Here is a 22,301-nt window from a genome sequence, read left to right as displayed (position 1 = left end):
CAGGAATTGAAGTAGGATCTGCCCATCAGGCACCTGCCACAAATATAACTTTTTGAGGGTGAAGAGAGATTACCTTCTGGAAAGGTGATCTCAGTTTTTTTCTGAATCAGTGGCACTTCCTCAGTATCCAATTATTTTGAGATCAACTTCTGGTATAGCAAATCTGGAAATCAGTGGGGGGAGGGATTGTTTGCATGCATGTAAAATTTCTTAATAACATTTTAGAGGTAATCTCCCAGATTTCCTATTTATTGTGTTGTTCGCCCAAGTGTTCCAAGGAAGATAAAAGATCCATTTTGTTTCTTTGGACTTATCTGCTCTTTTTTAGATTTGTTGATGACCACATCCAGTGACCAATAATTTCATGATGTGGATTATGTCTGTAAATAACGAGGTACTGATTTCTTAAGATGAAGCCCTCAAAATTACACAGAATATTTTACTCAGGTAAACAACACAACTCTGGAAATACAAGCTTGTTTTCTAGATCTTTCCACTGTGGAAAAACATGCTGAAGTTTTCACATGGAATATCCCACTGTATCTCACAAGATGTCTTTCTGAGTTAGTTACAGTAAACGTTGATCTCCAGCTACATCCCTGTGTGGTGCTCAGATCTTCCTAAATCTGATATTCACATCCCTGAATTCCTAGCAAACGTCACCCACTTATAAGTCAAAACATTCAGTATCACCCCCAGATCAGAATGACAGATAAGTCTAATTGGTCTCAGAACTTCTTTAAAAGTCTGTATTCAATGCCTGAAACCTCAATAACATTTTCTCCTGAGCATGTGCAAAAAATGAGCCTGATATACCACCAGGACAATAACTAATAGTTAAAAAACTAATAGTCTGGCCAGATTTGTTCTGCAGACTTGAACGCCTGTCTTTTTCTTTTACAAATACTTCCTTCAATGGTTTGGATAGAAGAAATGGCAATTTGTATTCAAAAGAGCCTTGGTACTACAGTGGTTTAAAGCACCCTGTTATTAACACAGCTGCCTGCAATTTACTGCTGGTTCGAATCTCTCCAAGGCTCAAGGTTGACTCAGCCTTCCATCCTTTCTAAGGTAGGTTAAATGAGGACCCAGTTTGTGGGGGCAATAAGCTGACTTTGTATAAATATACAAAAGTATGAAGGCTATTGCTTAATGCATTGTAAGCTGCCCTGAGTCTCCGGAGAAGGGCGGCATATAAATCAAATTAAAAAAAAAAAAAAATACAAGCAGAGGCTAACTTCCTCGTTTGTCAAAAGCTAACTATATATACCCAAATTGGGTCAGCACCCCATCCTGTTATTTTATCTTAAACAGCCCAATCAATTTATTGTCAAAGGGGAGATCCTTGATAGGAGGAACTCTTGTTCAAAGGTTATATGTTCTTTTTGCCAGGCTACCTTTGGGGTTTTCCCCCCCCCCCCCCAGCTTTAAACTTATTCTATCACATTAAAAATAGAAGACAGGGAGTTTGACAGGTTTTATTAACATTGTATGATCATTGATACCAATACAAGCTCCATGCTTTTCCAAACAAAAAGAAAATGATGATTTTAAAAAACATGCAAAATCAACTAAGCAGAACATTAAAAAATACCCCAATCACTGCAACACCTGTCAAGCTGGATAGTTTCACAGAAATGTCAGGACTTCTCCAGTCAGTCAGTCAGTCAATCTGCTCAGTGAACAATAAAAGTACATATTGCAGTTGCCACTCAAGATCTGGGCGCATTTTCCTTTCTATAAAATACTGTTGCTCTTATCTCATACATAATAACTTTTCAGCATTAGCAATGTTTAATTATATTAAGTCAATACTTGGTAATATATTATTGTAAAGAGACCAATATCCTCACTAACAATTTGGACAGGGGAGTTGAGTGAAGCAAGAAAGAGTAGTCCTGGGCTCAATCTGCAGCCTTTGTCAGATTGGTTAGAAAAGACTGGTATTCCAGCGATCAATGCACATTATCTTCTCCAACGTGGCACCCTCCAGATGTGTTGGGGATAGAATTCCAAGCTACTTTAAAAAAATGAATTATACCTGTTGGAAATTCAAGGACCTAGAGTCTGGATATATCAGAAGAGTGCCAACTGGGGTAGGTTATTCAACCAGATTCTAGCAAGAGCAATAGATTTACATCCTGCTACCCATACTACCCCTAATGCTTTACAGCACTTTCTAAGTGGTATACAATGTCAGCATATTGACCCCAACATTCTGAGTCCTCATTTTACTGACCTCGGAAAGATGGAAGGCTGAGTCAATCTTGAGTCTGTCAGGATCGAACTCTAGATTGTGGGCAGAGTTAACAATATATTGAACCAGAACTAATGGCCTATCCCAGCTGGCATCCTCCAGATCATATGCCCTTGAATTTCTAACAAATATACTAGCTAAAATACTTGGGATTGTAGAATTCTATGCGGAAGGCCCAAAAGGAAGGTTGGGTCAAGGGAGGCTGAACTATGGATGCTACAGCTCATACGTTTCAGGTACAACTAGAGGGGATGGTAAGTGAGCTATAATTGGCTTGGTTCACCTTTATCCTCAATGATCCTTTCTCAATTGCTTTGCAATTTTGTACATTTACAATGTGCACATCAAATTACTGCCCCCAAATTAGGTACCATATTAATTTCCCTAAAATATATTTCATATAGTACTGATCTGATTTCAACATATAAAATAGTGCAGAACTATCAGGACTTTAGCAATCTACCTAGTTTTATTAGTAGACTGATTCTCATTTTTTAAAAAACCCTGCATGCTATGAAAGCCTTTTCACCTGTTTCACACAAGAACATAACCTTCCATCAGTGAGGGGGAAACAATTCTTCCGTGAACATAACAAGCCATATCTATTCACTTAGATCAACTCCCTAATCTGGTGCCACTCAACACATCTGGAAAGGGTCACAACAGAGAAGAATGAATTAAATCCCACATGCTTTCACGAAAGCTGATCAATGTTGATTAACAGAAAGATTCACAAATGCCAGTTTCACATTTTATCCAGTGAATACGGCACTATCAATAAAGCATAAAGATATGATTTTTTTAAAGTTCAAAAAAGCTTTTACAGGAAAAGGGGAATATGTTCAAACAATTGATTCATACAATTGCAACGTGAATATTAAAAGCACATGTATTCTGTGATTCTTCCCTTTTGCTTGGATCTTCCTGTTGTTTATATGCTACAACAAACATGTATTATGTATATATGTAATATGTGAAAAGGCTTGAGGGGGGGGGAAAGAAATTCAAAACCAAGTATTTGGCCTCATTTTGAAATATTGACAATTCTAATCTATAAAAGATTAATGAGAAGTACTACCAGAAAAAGACCAGAAATGGAACCATTGTTAGAAATTTATCATCCCACTATATTAAAACATCCATATGAAAATTTGATTTAAAAACAAGTTAGTATTCAAAAAGTTGTTACAGCTACATGTTTTGATGGAAATTCTTCACATGTTGCTCCTTCAAAATCCAAATAGAGGAAGGGGAGGAGCAGGAAAAAAATCCTCTCCTATTAGCTGAAGATGTCAGTGTTTCCAGGCTGCAAACAGAATTCCATTTAGGAATAACTATAGTTCACATCATAACGCCCCAAAGACATCACAGAATGAAATATTGTGGTGGGGTAGGGACAAGCAATTGCTTAGAAAAGACAACAGCTTCCAAATTGTGGAGTTTAGTCTCAATCTCTTTAAACCGAAAATCAAGCCTACAATTTCCTTCACCAACTTTGACCAAACATAATTCCAAGGAGTGTTCAGCTACCTATGTTTTTCTTGCCAAACTTTACAGAGAACTGAACAGTATTCCTAATTTTTAAATGCTTCTGACAAATCATTCATCTTCCAGACTCTCTTCAGCCTCCATTTTATCCTACACATGGCACAGGAACACCATGTAACAGTGGGCACACCAACAATTCTTTTAGCAGCACTTCAAGACTGAATTATCTTCCCCCCTTTTCTGCTTTCTGGAGTACTGAACTGGCAAAATGGGTGATTTACAATTTACTTCTTAAAACTCTTGACACTTATCCAAAACTGAACCAAACTTCACTAACTCTGGAATATGATTCACAAAAAGCTGAGTACAATTCTTGAGCTGATTAAGAGTCTGCTCTAATAAAAGGGAGAAAAAAAAACATTCAAATTAAGAGCATCCCAGGATTATAATCTTAGATGAGGGACTGCAGTAAATCACTTAAGAAAAAATATTCCTAGAAAAAACACTGGTTTTAAAAAAAAACTTAACAAAAGAGAAGTAAAGAAGGCAGATAAGCACAAAAGAATCTTCAGACATATTTGGTACATAAAGGATTTCTATGTATATCCTCCTTCAACCAAAGAACAAATCTGACTCCCTCTCAATATCCATGTAAAACAGCCTCTGTACTATTTGTACTCTATTAATAGTTTAGGGATAACACAGCTGCAGTTCATTGTAATGCCATTCAAAATGGAACAATTAGACCAGAGCTTAAATGATCCATTGCAAAATCATTTACAGAGGGTTCCCCCAGACATGATTCATTGGAAGGGTTATTCTGAATTAAATTTATTCTTCCAATGTAGCATTCATGACATAAAAATCTGGCTTTTTACTTTCTCAGAGAGTACAAGTTTTACTTTAGGTTATTTATAGTCACTTTCACAAATTCCCAAGAAACTAGAACCTCAGTTCCAAGTCTTGCATAGAAATAACGGTTTATATGGTGAATGCAAATATTCCTCCTCCAAGGAGCCCAGAGTGGCTTCAGAACAGCTCTTTAAATAAATCCTATCAAGTAATAGAAATACTATTAAAGTGTGCATTTTTGGAGGCTTATTTGCAGGGTGAATCTCTAGAAAAATCCTAAGCTATTTGTGTAATTTTTTAAAGTATATTTATATTGATGGTTCTCTCACTCCCACTCCACAAAAGAGTTCTCCCTCTCCTACAGAAAAGAATGGGAAGTGTCTATGTTTAAAATTATATAAAACAAAAACAAATGCTCAAAATGGATTATATTTTCCTACTAACAAAGACAGAAGACAGCCATTAAAGAAAGAAAAAAAAAGACAGCTAATATTTTTCTGTCATTTAATAGTGGTCTGCCTCAACATGTTATTTTAAGCATAGCAGTTTTGCCCATCAGTAATAACTGTCCTCTTTAAAATGACCAGCCCAATTCTATGCAGGTAAGCTGCTTGCAGAATTAGGCAACACACTCAGATGCCCAAAACGCATAACCCAATCAGTGCATGGTTTATCTAAAATGAACAAGAACTGGTCTACTAAAATATAAAAGCTACTACTTCTTCCTTTGTCCTGGCAATGAGAAATTCTTGGAATCTTTAAAGTATTTGGAGGTGGGGTGGGGGGATGCTTCCAAGAGTCGTATCAAGAAATCATATTACCAGAGATATAATCCCATTAATGCCAACCGGTATCAGATTCGGTATACAGAATCTGACATTTTGCCCAACTAGATGACCTAGGACACGGGTGTCAAACTCGCAGCATCATGTTGCCGTCAAGTGATGTATTGCGATGTTTTTTTCCTTCGCGGAACTGGGGTGGGTGTGGCCTGCGCGTGGCGCATCCGGCCTGTGGGCCACCAGTTTGACACCCCTGACCTAGGATAATGTTGAGATTTTGGAATGTTGCAGTTATAATCCACGTATAGTACATCATGCCAATGTAGAGTTTGATCAACTAACTATCAGTTTGGGGAACAACGTATCTTTCTGCTCCTTTGTCAGTTTACATTTGGCTACCTCTAGTCTTAGGAAACCTCATTCCTAGGTAAACCATAACAACAATAGACAGGAAAGGCCTTACCTGTCTGTCTCTAAAGATCATATTGCCAGTTTATTGGCCACATCATCCATTGAAGGGAGAATCAAGTTTTGCAGCTAAGTAATTCAAGCTGCTGATTAAAGAGGATGGGATTCTTTGATCTGTATATGTATATGATCTGTATATCAAGGTCCAGTCAAGGAGAAACGCAAGATGTTAAGCATGACACCGAGACACTGCTCTCCCCCAATGGATATTCCTCTGGCTTCAGAGAAGGCATTGGCTACATATATTTAAAGTACAAAAAGGAAACCAAGGTAGTTAAGGAAGCCAAATTCTGCATGCTATAGATTACTTCTTTCCTCTGCTGCATTTGTAAGAATCCAGGCACCCACACACACACAGCCCCATCTATTGAGAAACAGAATGCAGAGATGTGGTGGACGCTGATTAACCTCAGAGTATGTGTTGACTTTTAATTTTCTTTTAGCCAGGCAGAGCATTTTGCCTTAAATCATAGTAGTATAAATCAGAGTGTATGCACCTACAGCTGAAGTTAATGGAAAGAGAGATTAAGCTATCAGACGCTACTAGGGAGATACTTTTAGGCAAAGTTAACCTGTATCAAATTTAGTATTTTTTTTAAAAAAAAAAATGGCAGTGTAAGACTTTCTTACAATCATTTGATAGATATTTTTTAAAGGCACACAGATTGAGAAGTGCTTGCATAAAAAGTCCAGAAAAGTCAAGACTTTCATATTAATAGATCTACATATAAAGACTTTTGGAAAGGAAGTCCACTACGGTATGTGACCAAGCCCTTAAGAGGTTGCTTTAAATCTACTTTCTATTTGATTAGTAAAAATGCTATCCTTTACATACACAAAAATAGTGTTAAACCTTTGATCCAAAGTGGAAATATAAGGTTCAAAATAATTGGGGTTCTTTTAAGAGAAAAGAAAAGGCCCATCTGGAGATGTTAGGAACCATACTAAAGTATCTATCCTAAAATAAGTTGGGCCCAATTCCAACGTTTTCATGACACTGGATTCAGTGTTATTTTCACATAGCATTAAGTCCAGTTATTAGTTATTAATGTCCAGTTTCTATTAAAAGAAGATGCACTTGTAGCTCAAGAGGGGGAAAAATCTGCTGTAAATTTCCAGAATATTTGACTGAGTACACAGTCCATTGATACAAACAAGAGCTAGTGCACAATGTGTCCCTTTGGAGATTCTGTCCCGGAGTTGTAAACAATTACCAGTTCTGATTAGTCCAGATAGAAATATTAGTCATGTATGTGCAAAAAGAAAAAAAAATTATCCCTGCAGGAAGGAAATTGTTCCCTTTTAAACAATTAGAAGGAAAGGAATAATCCTGGGCAAAGTTTGGTTAAGCAGGAGATACTTCTTCCCCTCGTGTATATAAATTTTGCACAGACAAATATATACATATATATGTACATACATACAAACATTGCAGGAAACAACTGTAAGTACAGTGCATTTTTGTTAGGTTTAGAAAGCAGGAGTCATATCTGGTTCCAGTTTGAATTGGATGGAATGCTTAATCCTTCTTTTAGTGGAAGTAGCCAAGCTTCTCCTGAAGCCATTCCTCAGTCAGATCTTCTGTATTCCTGATTTCAAATACCTGAGGAAAAAAACAAACAAAAAGAGCTTCAGCAACTACATTAAGACATGGTTAAAAGAAATGGACAGACTTACCTTGGAGCTCAAGGATAAACGTGAAACACAGTACTATATAATCTGGAAAAAATTTGATGAATGGCTAGATAAAAGGAGGATAGCCGAGACAAGGTGTAGTGTTGGATGAGAAATATATACGTTATGACAGATAAATATGTATGTAAATTGCATAAATAGGTACAGGTATAGATTAATAGACAAGTATGTATAATTGTGTAGAAATATGATATAGATTGTGTCAGACTTCGATGCTATCTCAAAATAAATGAATTTCCAAACTGCCAATATTTAAGGAAATCTTTTCTTTAATTGAGCACAGCCACCGGATCATGACTCGATGCGGACAAGACTTTTGCCCCCCAATCCCTCCCTTTTCGATCCCCAAATCTGCTTCTCATTGGCTATCTTCCAAGTCATTCTTCAGACTTCTTGTCTCGTCATTTCCCAGGAATGTCCCCCCTCCTCATTTCCACGACAACCTGACTTCAAAGGGATTTAGCAGGCAAAAGTTCAGAGCTTATCTCTCTCCTCCGCTCTCTCTATGCCAGCGTTGAAGCGCTGACAGATTGTTAGTATGATGTGTATAAATAACATATAAGGTTAAAGAATTATAATATTAACTTTAACATAATTTGTATTAGTTTAAAGTGCTGGAAGATATTTAGAACCAGTGATGTCATATCTATGTCCGATGTTTTAATTTTGAATGATTAATAAAAAACTTTTTAAAATAAAAAAAAACATGGTTAAAAGGATAAGCGACAGTTGACTATGTTGATACAACCCACTAAAAGCCAAACCTAAACCAATTATATTATGGTTTAGCATGCTGTATGTACTAAGCCAAAAAGAGAAATCATCTACTCCAAAAGGGAATAAGGAACAGATATTACATAATGCATTTTTAATTTAACTTTTTTAGAAATCAACAACTACTACTGATGCAGATAAATTTGTCCAGGAAAAAGCACACGATCATCTATCTTCGACCTAGAAACTGCTAAAGTTGGACATCTTTAAAAAAAAAAATTGCCATTCGGTACAGAGCCTTCAAAACAGCGTACCAGCAGATCAAACTACGGTACGATCCTAGGACTTATTTCCCACAGAAACAGGACACTCGAGATCAAGACAGAATCTTTTCAGTTGAAGGTAAGTCTTACATGATAGAAATCCATTCTTTCCTTGGACAGCAGATCAAGGAGGAATCTAAGTCAAAACCTTGTCCCCAGCATTTTAGTTTTTTCTGTGTATGGATGCATTAATCATTATGAGGGAGAACACTGAGTCATGCAAAGATCATCTGTGGCTTAAAGCTTGAGATAGTCTCCTGACGCTCACCAGTTAGGAATGGAAAAAAGATGAAAGTCAACTATATGGAAGTGTAATATAAAGTGGCCCAGTTCTTTACAGTAGTAGTAGTAGTAGTAGTAGTAGTAGTAGTAGTAGTAGTAGTACTTTGTCATTGCACCTTGTACAATGAAATTAAACGCCATCTTCAGTGTACATTATACATAAGAAAACTATAAAAACATCCTTCACATTCTATGTGATTGAATGAATATTGCATTAATATTGCACTATACTAAACTGAAAACTGGTATTCAAAAATATTTTGGATGTGCATCAGCCTCTTGAAGGAGCCCAAGAAAAATGGAATGCACTAAGTTGCCCACAAAAATCTGTTGGGATACACCAGGTTCCTGAAGCAGAAAAAGAAATACACAGCTGGAAAGGAAGGGTGAATGAAGCAGTTGTAGTTATTTTGTGATTTCTCTATTCTCTAGATCAGGGCTGTCAAACTCCCGGCCCACGGACCAGATGGATCACGCACTGGCCACAGCCACACCCAGTTTACCGAAGGCGGGGGGGAATCCCAATACATCACGTGATGCCACTGTGATGATGTGAGCTTGATACCCCTGCTGTAGATCGATGTTTCTCAAACTTATGCTCAAAGAGCACTCCAAGGATGTACTACTTGCATCCCAGAACCATTATTTGCCACCTATGGCTACAGGAAACCAAATAAAATATCAATTTGCATAAAGGTCAACATTAACCAGCCAAATCGACAATGAGCATAGAGCTGCATGTGAAGCCCTCCTGGAGAATAGCAATTTCAGAAAGATTATATAGTACATGTTACAAAGTTCAGTTTTCTCTTGAGATCAAATTTTGGTTAAGTACCGGATTATGCACATCCTGCAAATATTAGAATTTGAATTGACAGACTCTTTAAGGGCAAGAGGGAATACATTAACTTCACAACAAATGCATCCAAGATTTGTTTCAGTTTTACCTTTGTGAGTTCTGCTGTTTGTACCAACTTATTTTTGCTGCCAGCATACATCATCTGTTGCTCAGGCTTACACCCTATAATTGTAAAAAGGGAGGCAGGCGAACAGAGACAAATAAAACCACATTAGTCAGTCTATTTGGCTACTTGTCCTCAGTTCTTACTGCATATGCAAGAAACAACTGGTCTTTTCCTTATCCTACTTGCTGCTTTAAAATTAACATAACAACTTCCCCAATCTAATGATTTCCAGATGTATCAGACCAATTCTCACAAACTAGGAGGGGTTGAAGTCTTCCAACACATCTCGAAAACATCATCTTGGAGAAAATTTGGTTAGATAATTCTGCACACTAAGAAAGATTCAGTTAGCAGTAGCAGTAGTTATTTGTTAAATAACTTTATTTAACAAATAAAGTAGTTATTTGCTTGGAAAATATTGAAAAGGCCAGGCTGCCTTTTGCCCTCTGAATAGGCCTATACTTTACAGTCTATATCTAAAACTATTACAAGTACAGTATTGGTGGGCACTAGGTCACAACTTTTTCTGTGGCAGCCTCCTTAGTCTGGGGTTTTAAATCTTAAGAAATGTTGATTTCGTTTAATTTAGTTTATTTTAATGCTTTAGTTTAAGGGCTGATGTTTTTATTTCTGCTTATTGAATATAATATATGTCTGTGCTTGAAGGTTGAAAAGCATTCTATAGATGCTTGAATACATGCTTATAAAATAAACCAAAATCCATAACTTCATGTTCTATAGATGTTTGGGGTTATGGCTTCTATAATCTTTTACTAGCAGGGGTTATAGGAGGGCACCAGGTTGCCTAGCACTCTACATGTTCATATTGAACATGAAATCTGATCAACCATTTACTTATTTCACTATCCTCTTTGAGCTAGTAAAAAGATATTTACTGAAGACATCAGCTGCCAATTCTATTCATATACACCAAAAGCATTCAACACAGAACATATGTTCCACAGTCTATACCAGCTTGTCAGATTGGAAACATATAATAAGCATCTACCGAATGTTCTAAAAATCACTTTAAAAGTTTACACACATTACTGAGTGATTCTTATTATTTACATTACAGCAGACCATTATTAGCCCTATGCTGAGGAGATGGTAATTTAAGATGTAAGGAAATATATCTTAAGTAACTAATTTGGTATATTAACCATTAACATTTATTCAGTATTCACCCATTGTGTTAATTTGGCATACTAGCCCTTAACATAATACATACTCAGTGTTCACATATTGTCTTGTAAGTCAGAATGTGCATCATGATGTCATTATAAAAATGATGCAAAATTATATTTCCGCCATGATTTGACTACTGCAGATGCCAATGGTGCTAAGCTATTTTATTTATAAAGGTTCTCACGTAATACTAAGTCATCTCCATGATTTACAATCAACAACCACTTGCTTCACAAAATATATTAAACCAAACTAAACAAAAGCCATTATAGCTTAGTGAAGGGTCCTCTCCAACTTGTACACTTTTCAACTTCTTGCTTAGAGTTTGAGATGTTGATATTCTTCTACAAGATCTCGTAAGACCTCTTGTAGGGTTCCAAAATTTCACAAGACTGGAAAAAATCTAATATGGGCATTCTGGTGATTCCTTGATGATATTTAGAGGAGTTGGGAATGCCACTCCTAGTTGTTATTCCCAACTCCTCTAAATACCATCCAGGGATTACCAGAATGCCTATGTTAGATTTTTTCCAGTCTTGTGGAATTTTGGAATCAGGGAATGAGAAATTCCCTTACATTTCAAATCCAATTGCTATCAAAAGTTATTCATCAACTCAACGTACAATAAGGTGCAAAATTGCTGAGGTTTTTTACAAATATCACTAAAGAAGCATTTAAATTTTTTCTGCAGTCCTGGTGAGACTGAAAACAACTGCATCCCTATTAGCTAACAAAATTGTTACCAAGGTCTACAGCCATTCTGTGTGTTTTCACTCCCTTTTCTGATAATCCGTCACTAGATGATCTCTATAGAGACCACTTAGAGAGGGCTATAAAACACGTGAAGCAGTATGTAAGTCTACGTGCTATTGCTATTGTTCCTACAACTTGTCCTATTGTTCCTACAACTGTTACTGAGATAGACTTCAGCACTGTTTATCTTCTGGATTTGTTGACCCAACACAAAGGCCTTTATAATGACACTCAGGAGCCAAACAACATGAACTTTTCCCAGCTAATCAAAATGAAAAACTTTAACACATCCTTAAGTACTTTTTATCTTTGATGGCAGCCATCTTTTTATTTCTACTGAAGACAGTTTGCACATTACTTCACTGGAGTTTAACTTACCAACTGGACTTGAGAAGATAAAGCAGAGTGGGTAAGAGACTCGCCCATCATCATGCTGGTACTTGTAGCTATAGACAATGAATGTGTTCTAAAGGTAAGGAAACTAGGGAACTTAAGTGTGGTTTGTGGAATATTCCACAGCTGGCTCGGTTCACATACACCCTAAGCTAAAACCAAATAAACTATAGTTTGGTTTGGAGCAATGCATGAACCCAGTAGGGAAATAAAGCTCTTTCACCTACTATAAATCTCTTGCTTTCCTGGACACTAATGCCAGAAGTGAGTTTCTAAGAAAGCTCTGCACGGCTTCATTAACCTCTAGCCTCTATGTCCATGATGGTGAACTTACGGCACGTGTGCCAGAGGTGGCACACAGAGCCCTCTCTGTTGGCACGCACGCCGTCGCCAGCTGCTCTTCTGGTTTCCGGCACACAGATGTGCGCCGGCCAGCTGGTCTTCACGGTTGCCTGAAAACAGTCCAAAAACTGGCCTGAAAACAGCCCAAAAACCGGCCTGAAAACAGCCCAAAAATGGCCTGAAAACAGCCCAAAAAACGGCCTGAAAACAGCTCAAAAAACAGCCTGAAAACAGCCCAAAAAACAGCCTGAAAACAGCCCAAAAACAGCCTGAAAACAGCCCAAAAAACGGCCTGAAAATGGCCCAAAAATGGTCTGAAAAATGGCCTGAAAACAGCCTGGAAATGGCCTGGAAAACGGTCAAAAAAACCAACCTGAAAACGACCTGAAAAACAGCCAGGAAAACAGCCCCCAAAACCACCCCTTAAAATGGCCTGGTTTTTGGCCATTTTTTGGCTGTTTTTCGGGCTAAAAACCACCCGGAAAATGGCCAAAAAAAACAACCAAAAAAATGCCCCCAAAACAGGCATGCACACCAGCCAGTTGTTTTTCGGGTTTCTGGCGCTCTGTCATGCGCATGCACACACATTCCAGTTTGGGCACTCGTGCTGAAAAGGTTCGCCATCACTGCTTTATGCCAAGAAGCACAACATAAGCTTATTGGCTCGGGCACCAAAACATGACATCAGAGTCTTGTTTCTATGTACCAAAACATTACTCTGATCACTGATAAAGGATATCGAGGTTGTCTTTCTGGAAGCTCATCTTTTAGTTCATCTGGAGATATGCCCTGTAGGAGTCACAAAAACAACTAGTATTTTAGCAATGTACTTTATAGGCAAGATGCAATACATTATTACAGCCTTCGCTCATTTTAAAACTGTATTTATAGTCAATGACCAGCACTTAAAAAACAGATTATGATGACCTGTTAGTTTAGTGCAAGAATATCCTTTATTTTTCTTTGGCTGGATACATATATAAATAATGTATCTACTGAGAACATGTTTAGCAAAAAACAAAACGTTTATATATTTAAGCTTGGCAAAGCAAAAAGCTACTTCTGCCTCTTACACAGACATACCTCATGTTCTTCATCCAAAACCACCAGCTGTTTCTCTTTGTCGATCTTCACTATACAATGAAAAGAAGGAAACAAAAAAAGTTAATTTAAATTACGCTATCTGGGGGGGAAACTATTGTCATTCACTTAGATCAATGTTTCTCAACCTTGGAAGCTTGAAGATGGGTGGACTTCAACTCCCAGAATCCCCCAGCCAGCAGCGCTGTCCACCCATCTTCAAGCTTCCAAGGTTGAGAAACACTGACTTAGATGCCTTTTTTTTTTTACTGGTTGCTTTTCTCTTTCACCTGAACTGAATGCAACAAGACCGTTAGATAAAGTATTTCCAAATACAGGTAGTCCTTGATTTACAACAGCTCACTTAGTGACCATTCAAAGTTACAACGACATTGAAAAAAGTGACTTATGACCATTTTTCACACTTATGACCGTTGCAGATCCCCATGGTCATATGATTTACATTTGGATCCTTGACAACTGACTCACATTTATGACATTTGCAGTGTCCTGGGGTCATGTGATCACCTTTTGCAACCGTCTGACGAGCAAAGTCGATGGGGAAGCCAGATTCTCTCAACAATCGTGTTACTAACTTAACAACTGCAGTGATTCACTTAACAAATGTGGCAAGGAAAATCATAAAATGGGGCAAAACTCACTTAACGAATTTCTCACTTAGCAATATAAATTTTGGGCTCAATTGTGGTCGTAAGTTGAGGACTACCTGTAATCATCAGGCTGCGCTGGCTTTTATCACAAGCTAGTTCACTCATTGAACTCGCTTTCATCGAAGGGACACTATGACTGGTCCATGTTCATCTAATTTGTGGCTCTCAGCATTTTTCCAGGAAAGTTGAGACCCAGATTTATTGAACCATTTATTAGTTAAAACCAGGGTGGATTTGATTTAAATCAAGTTGATTTAAATCACAATTTAAATCATGATTTAAATCACTAGTAAAAAGGCTTGATTTAAATCAACTCGATTTAAATCATAATTTTTAAAGAGCAACTGTCATCTCTGCTACTCCTTTGACCCACTGTTGACTCACCGATAGTCCCAGTATTGCAGAATATACAGCCTCATGCTACATAACTAAGCTCCATTTCATGCTGAATAAACTAAATTATTTATGTATCTTAAATAGAAAACTATCTTACGATAGATTTTTACCCCAAAAGTTTTTTATTAAAATAAATTCGATAAAAATAAAAAAAAAATCCGATTTAAATCAAAAAAATCTGATTTTTTTTTATTTTTAAAAAAAAATCATTGATTTTTATCCACCCTGGTTAAAACCCATAAAGATTCAAGGCACCAATTTCTCCATTAAACACCCCAATGCTACACAAAGGATCCTGGTCCTACCTACATTGGAATAGAAAGGAACGTTAGGTATGTACACTGCTTTAATTTATTTATAAAAACAATAATGGTGGGATTAAAAAAAATCTAAATCAGGGGTGTCAAACTGGCGGCCTGCAGGCTGGATGGGTCACACGCAAGCCACACCCAGCCCAGCTCTGCAAAGGGAAAAACATCATGAAACGTCACGTGACGGCAACATAACGCCACGAGTTTGACACCCATGATCTAAATGGTCTTTGTGTGCCACATCAAGGGTAGTACAGCCCTCTAGCAAACAAAGGCAATATATGTTATTGTTTCTGCATTAAAATCCTGTATATGTAGTTTGGCTTGGGTTTTGTGCATTTTGTTAATCAAACCATTGCCATTTACAAATGCTAAAAACATCTGTATCACCCTCTTAACCTTCTGAAATCCCTTCTGAAAACAGGCTTAGAGTCTGGCCAACCTTGGAATGTGCGGCCTTTGATATGTTGCATAAAGCTGATGTGGTCCTGAAGCCAACAGAAGTCTCACATTCCCCACTGGATGTGAAACACAATTAGCCTACTTGTATGCCAAAGTCTGCACTCTTTGGAATTTTGCAACCCAGACTTTGTACGTGTAATTCAAATGCAACCGAAACAACAGAAATGCTACACAGGAAATGTGGATTTTATGTGATTTTGTTTGCACAAAACAAATGTACACTGTACTCAAACCAACAATGTACTCAAAGCAACTCAAAATAGGGCAAAACTGTACAACCAAATGCTCCTAGATTTGCTTCCAAGACTTAATGGCTTTTTAAAACTTGTGTGTCTGTGTGTGTGTACACATACACATTTTTAAAAAAGCCTTTAAGTATTGGAAGCACATCTAAGAGCGAGCACACACACACACACACATATTGATTCAGAAACAAAAATCCAAGTTAATTTCCGCCAGAGGAGAGAACATGAGTCTGTAATATTCCCCTTTATGAGCGTTGTGAGCCCTCCCTTTCAGCTTACTGATAATGGCTGCATTGTTCGTGTCTTTACGAAAACGAAATTTTCTCAGCTTCTCTATAAGGTCTTCAGCAACATCACAAACCACCAGGGATTCACTCTAAAGAGAAGAGGGGTGGGGAGTGAAAGAGAAAAGGCACAGATGAACAAAAGATCTCTTGATTCCAGCCATAGATATCACTCCAATCCTCAACTGTTGGAGATGCAATGCATATTAAAAAAAAAAAAAATCAGGCAAAATCTTATTTAGAGAAAAGCTATAACAAGTATTTTGGAGAAAAAAAAAACACATGAGAATATAGTACAATATCCATGAGGACAACTGTTGCAGTTTCCTAGTCTGCTACCCTCCAGATAAGTTTAGTTCATTATATTTGGAATGTAGAGAGATTCAAGACCCCATTGACAAATCCTTTTGGCATATATAGTGGAGGCTTACTGGGGGTTGTTGTAGTCCAGCCTACTTGGAAGGATCTGAGCTATTCACACTTTCACTTTCTTTATTTTCCTGCATTAACTGTCAAAGAAATCAAGCTTCAGGCAATCAGAGGACGCATACAGTGTGAATTCAGTATAACTAGAGGAAAGATACTTATCCTTTTCATCCCTCAAAATCCTTGATGGCCTTGCCCATTCCTACCTACACTCTAGGGTGGAGAACACAAGGTCCTTCAGATGTTGTTGTTGAATTAACAGTTCCAGCATCCCTTGCCTCTGGCCATGCTTCCAAGCTTGCTGAGCAATATTTTGGGGTTTTTTAAAGTGTGAACTCACAGCCTCCCGCTCCCTAGCCTGGTGCCTTAACAACTAGACCAAATTGGCTCGATCTGGTATCCCAACACTTTCCTGCTTGCGGCCACCTCTTCGATCATCCTTGCTGTTGAAAGGTTTCTAACTTGTTCAAATAATTCCACTTGGCATTTCCTACGCTCTCTGCCATCAAAAAAATCTCTACATTGCTACTTTTCTTTCCTTCTTCAAATCCTTCATTTGCTTGTCTTGTAAAGTATGCAACAGAATGCACTATCCTCACATTCAGCTGAAATGAATCTTACTATGATTATAAAAACTATTCTCACTTGATTGTCCATGATTCCAATTCCCTAACGCTCCCATTTTGTCTCTCTCAGGTTGCCTTCCAGACCATGATGTCTTCTGGATCTGCCTTTTTATTATTTTGATGGGGGGGGGGTCCATATATAGATAATACTTGCAATTGACTATTCCCAGTACTGCATGGCAACATCTCCCAACACACAGCTTGTTATCAGAGTTCAATATGGGCAGCAGTGCTAAATACAGTTCTGAGGAAATACATCTTATTGAGTTTAATGTGATTTACTTCTGCAAGACCTAGTAGTAATTCTAGGATATATTCACATGTTTTACATAGCCATAATGTTACCTTGGTTTTGGCTAGAATGCGTCTGTAGTGACTGTTTAGTCAGAAATGTATGGTTAAAAAAAACCATGATTTAATACAGGGTGAAGCCAGTCAAGAGCAACTTGTGGACTTTACAGATCTAGCATTACAGTAGGCAAGGTGATCCACCTCAGGAAGGAGGCCGACACTTCAAGTCTCTCTGATCCAACATAACTAATGCATGTGTTACTAAGTCAGACAGCTAAGCAAACCCAGGTTTCTTTTCACTCTGCAATAAACAAATTGGAGATTCCCATGTCCAATATAAAAAGCTATGCATTTTCACAAAATGGGTAATTAAGCTACAAAATTTCTATAAATGTAGCAACAGGCACCAATTATAAAAGGAAATAAGACAATTTATGGAGAACAGTAGTTATTAGTCACAACTGCTATATATTGCTTTCAGTTACCAAGGCAGCATGATTTTCAACATTAAGAAAACATTAGTCCATGTGTTTATGTTGAGCTTTGGATTTCTCATAAGCACCTGGTTTCAAAAGAAGAAGACTCCTGCACCTGGTTGTCCAACATGAATATGATGGACTAGATGCTAGACTAGGACACTAAAGTGATTCAGATGTTTTTATTCAGGGACTAAATGGCAAAATTATTCAAAATAGATATTGCAAATGAAGGCAAATATACGTGTCCCTGGAAAATGTTGCAGGATCCAATCAAATCAGTCACGGGGACCAAAGGTTTATTCTTTCAAGCTTTTGGGCTCATTCTAAAGCTCATCATCAGGAAACTTCTCTCTCTCCAGAATATGCAAAACAGATATTCAATTATTCTATATTACACAAATAAATCAGAACAGACGATATTACATTTCTTTTTTTAAAAAAAACTGTTGCTCATAAACCCAACCTGCAATCCATTTTACTGTATGCTTACAATACTCACGGTGTATAAATGCTGTATGAAAATATATCCTGGCAGTTACAATTGCACACAATTACATTAAGCCAGAAAAGCCACAAATGAGTTTCCCGAACAGATTGACTTTCAGGCATTTGTTATGATGTGCAAACCAAGTATTTAAAAAAAAAAACCATTTGCTTATAACAGAAGGTTCTGAGCCTGCAAGGAGTCCTTGAGCATGAGAACAGCGAATCGCAATCTTGTTGCCAAGGAAAAAGAATAAAATGGATTCAGAGGTCTTCATCTTCTGTATCTTTCTATTTAGAGATTAGGTATCCATCCTGTGCTATAGCAGGAGCCAGTATAAAAACCACAGGATTGGAGGAAGATTAATTTATCGACCTTTTCCCCCCTCTCCCTTTGCAAAAGATTGCAAAACGTTTTGGATAAGAACTGTTTTCTGTTTAACTTACATCTATTCCTCCAAAGCATATATAATGCATTAAACATGCATTTTTGAGGAAACATAACATCTAAGAAAAGTTGCTTCAAAGCACATAATTCCTAGTTAGGGGCAGGAAGAAGATCCCGACTACATCTGATGGGTTTAGAAATACAAGACATGTGTTGCATTTCTTCATACCAAAGTCTTAAAATCTCTCTCACAAACACACAGCTTGGAATTACAAAGGTCTTGTTTTTTTTCAATTAGGCTAAAGTTTCACCAACAGCTTCTGAGCACACAAAGAGATAAGTCAAATTCCTCAATATTAAGCAATATTTGTAGTTAGGAATTAGAAGTTGCAACAACACAAGGGAATGGATTTGAAGAGAAAGGCAATGAAGAGCCCCAAGGCCATTCAGACCAATCTCTCCTTGCAAAGTACACAAACGATTTCTATCTGTCAACATTGGCTATAGATAGAAAATGGCCATACTTTTTGGACCAGAATAATAAGCAGTAATACCATTACTTTTATAAATGAAAATAAGTATACTCAGAGGTTTGGTTTAACACAAGTAAAAAAAAAAACATTAGCTCTTCAAATTATTCTTTCTCAGGACAGCTAAGGAGCAATAATAAAATAATAAAACCTCCTTCAAGTGAACTCCTAGTAAATTCATGGAGATCAATTCATATCAGTTTATTTGGGATTTTTTGGTAGCAATGTAGAAATGGTTTGCTACTGCCTTCTTCCAGTTTTTTTATTTTATTTTCCAGTCTAACATCCTGAGATTTTCAGATGATTTCTCATCCAAAAACTAAATAATCAGTCAAGGTTGGCTAGTTGCTGCCACCTGCTTGACAAGGAGCATTTAGGTGCCATATCATCAGATTTTGCCAACTCCTTCTAGCGTTACACATACTGAAAACCCTATTTAAATCAGTTACCATTTTCCCCCATATAAACACAAATCAGTCAGTTGCAAGACCTCTAGAGCAATTCTCATGGGTTACAATTCTCCTTTCAGGAATTTTTAGGAAACAGATCCTAATTAGAGGATAAAGTTCAAGTTGAATCCCATGGACGTTTTCCCCAATGAGACTTAATGCTTGGTGCCGAACTGCACTATCAGGACTACAAATGTGGCTCAAATCATTCCTGGAATTTAAGCCATTCATGTCTCCACTTTTCCATCAAATCATGAAAAAGAATGACAAGTGCAAATTTACGGCAAATATTTCCCTGTGAGCATGAATTTAAAATATTTCAAGGGGTTTTTCCTAGAGCAGGTTACCCTGAAGTGGTCAATACCAACTCTCACGATTCAATAGGACAATCCATTATTGTTATTGCTATTCATATTACTATTACGGTAGTTATACTAGTATTTTTTAAATACTTGAGACACAATGAACAATCTGAAACTTCATGAAAGGGTTGATGAGATGAACAGTATGGAGGCTAGAGCGCATTTCTCAATCTCAAGAGAAAAAGGTGTAGCCTTCAACTCCCAGAATTTCCCAGCCAGGTTGAGGTTAGGAAAAACTGGACTAGAGGAAAAAGTATCCGTTTTCCCCTAGGCAGCGTCTCCCAGATGTGCTGGGCTCCAAAATCCTAGCCATTTATTTTGATGATGGGAGAGGAGGAGGGGAAGAAAACTATAAAGACGGATAAAAATGAGCGCTTGTGCTAGAAAAAGAGACCCAGCAAGATAAGGAAAGAAAATTGCAATTTAGTCCTACCTTTGCAAGAAGAATTGATTATTTTTTTTCTTTGAAGAGGCGGCAGAGAGTAGCAATTCTAAACTACCCCCCCCTTTCCTTCCGACGCGAGAGGAAATTGGAGATAATTTCATTAAAAAAGGAGCATCAATCCACCAAAAATTGGTGGATCGTCCCCGTAATTGGAATTTCATCGCCTTAAGCCTTTTTCAAATATTTAGGCAAAGCTTTCGGGAACCCCGTACGTTGCTTACAAGCCACAATATGTAACAAAACAAGCTCACTGCATTCAATTTAGCTGGATTTGGGGGGCGGGGGATCTCATTCTCCATTCAATCGCTGGGAGGGGGCTATTTCTTTAGAGCTTAAATAATGGCAAGAAGGGCGGGAAAAAAAGAAAGATGAAGACCCAAACGCTAAAAATAAAACAAAAAACCGAACCGCGATTCCACGGCAAGAGGTCTCGTGAACTTACCATCTTGTAGCTGCAGCAGCTTCCTTCCCAAACGCTGGCCCTTTAAGAACCCGGGAGGGTCCTCCCCACCTCAAGCCCCAATCCAGTTCCAGGCCCGCTTAGTGCGCATGGCCTGAGCACTCCCTGAACCAATCAATTTTATCGCTCGGCTCCGGCGGCGGCCTTCCCTAGCTACGGTGAGCAAGAGGCGAGTTGGTCTCAAGTGGGGATCATTACCTATTTCCCTTCCTACCCGGGCCTCCATCCACCCGCCCACGCCTAGAGAGGCTGGAGGATAAAGAGCGTCCCATAGTCTATCATTCTGGGCGGGGCGAGGGAGAGTGCCTCGCTCCCCCTCCTCTCAGTTAACCAGGAAGCAATGTTGCCATGGTAACCAATGAGTTTTTCTTCTCCCACCCACCCCCCAAAAATGAGGCCGTGCTACCGCCCCCTTTAAAACCGAAACAAAGCCAAGCTAAGCAAAATTAAATAACGTGATTACTCCTAAACGAAAAATAACAGTTACTTAACATTTTGGGCATGTAAAGTCTTATATTAAAAGTTCAAATGTAACATTTAAAATGTTTTCTTGCAGACGTTTCATTACCCAAACTAGGTAACATCATCAGGGCTAGTAAAGTAGTCATGTTACAACAAGGAAATCGTCTTTGGTGTATGCTGTTGAAGACTTAACCGCTTCGTGAGATTGAGACTCCTCTCACAAAGGCTTGTTCCAGCCTTCTCCAATCTGGTGTTTTCATGGTGAACTAAACCAGGTGTCTCCAATCTTGGCAAAAGCCTTGGCAGACTTCAACTCCCAGAATCACCCAGCCAGTTGGCTGGGGGATTTTGGGAGCTGAAGTCTGCCAAGGCTTAAAGTTGCCAAGGTTGGAGACCCCTGAACTAGACCACATCTTCTGTCACTCCCAGCCAGCACTGTATCCCTATTAGCCTGGTTTGTATTATAATCCTGGTGGATACCCAACTGGGTTTTATATTATAATCAATTTATTACTCTCAAGATGTGTGGACTTCAAGAATTCCCCAGCTGGTGTGAACTTCAATTCCCAGAATCCCCCAGTCAACGTAATGGCTGGGGAATTCTGGGAGTTGAAGTCCACACATCTTAAAGTGGTCACAGCTGAAAACTACTACTCTGAAAGATACTATCCCAATTGTCTCAACAGTCTCTGGGCACTTTTGACTGGAATGAAAGTAATGTGAATAAGGTAAATAAAATAGGAATCATACAGAGTCAGCTACATGGATTCTAAAGGACCCTCTCTATTCACATTATTATAAGGGAAAAATGTGCTTAGCCCCATGAACTCTAAAAGACCCTCTCTATTGTAAGAAAGAAATGTGCTGGTTTGGAAGAACAATATTTGTTTGGAAGATTATACTAAGTCAGATAAATTACATCCTGGATAACATATATATCTTATGAAGG

The 22,301-nt window shown here is 38.0% G+C and overlaps 1 protein-coding gene across 1 annotated transcript; it reads right to left on the bottom strand.

Annotated features, from left to right (window-relative positions):
* Positions 1-6,509: 6,509 nt before the first annotated feature.
* On the bottom strand, positions 6,510-21,003 carry GMFB (glia maturation factor beta). The gene is made up of 7 exons (XM_070942857.1): positions 20,873-21,003; positions 15,947-16,043; positions 13,586-13,635; positions 13,242-13,291; positions 12,146-12,228; positions 9,809-9,882; positions 6,510-7,450 (listed from the first exon to the last, which is right to left on the bottom strand). The coding sequence occupies exons 1-7, from the start codon at positions 20,873-20,875 to the stop codon at positions 7,379-7,381; spliced, it is 429 nt and encodes a 142-aa protein (XP_070798958.1). The 5' UTR covers positions 20,876-21,003; the 3' UTR covers positions 6,510-7,378.
* Between the last annotated feature and the right edge of the window lie 1,298 nt (positions 21,004-22,301).

This window comes from Pituophis catenifer, unplaced genomic scaffold (genome assembly GCF_029215685.1).
Source record: "Pituophis catenifer annectens isolate HBS135680 unplaced genomic scaffold, rPitCat1.0.hap2 SCAF_1, whole genome shotgun sequence".
Lineage (NCBI taxonomy): Eukaryota > Metazoa > Chordata > Lepidosauria > Squamata > Colubridae > Pituophis > Pituophis catenifer.
This window is presented reverse-complemented; position numbering and strand designations above follow the sequence as displayed.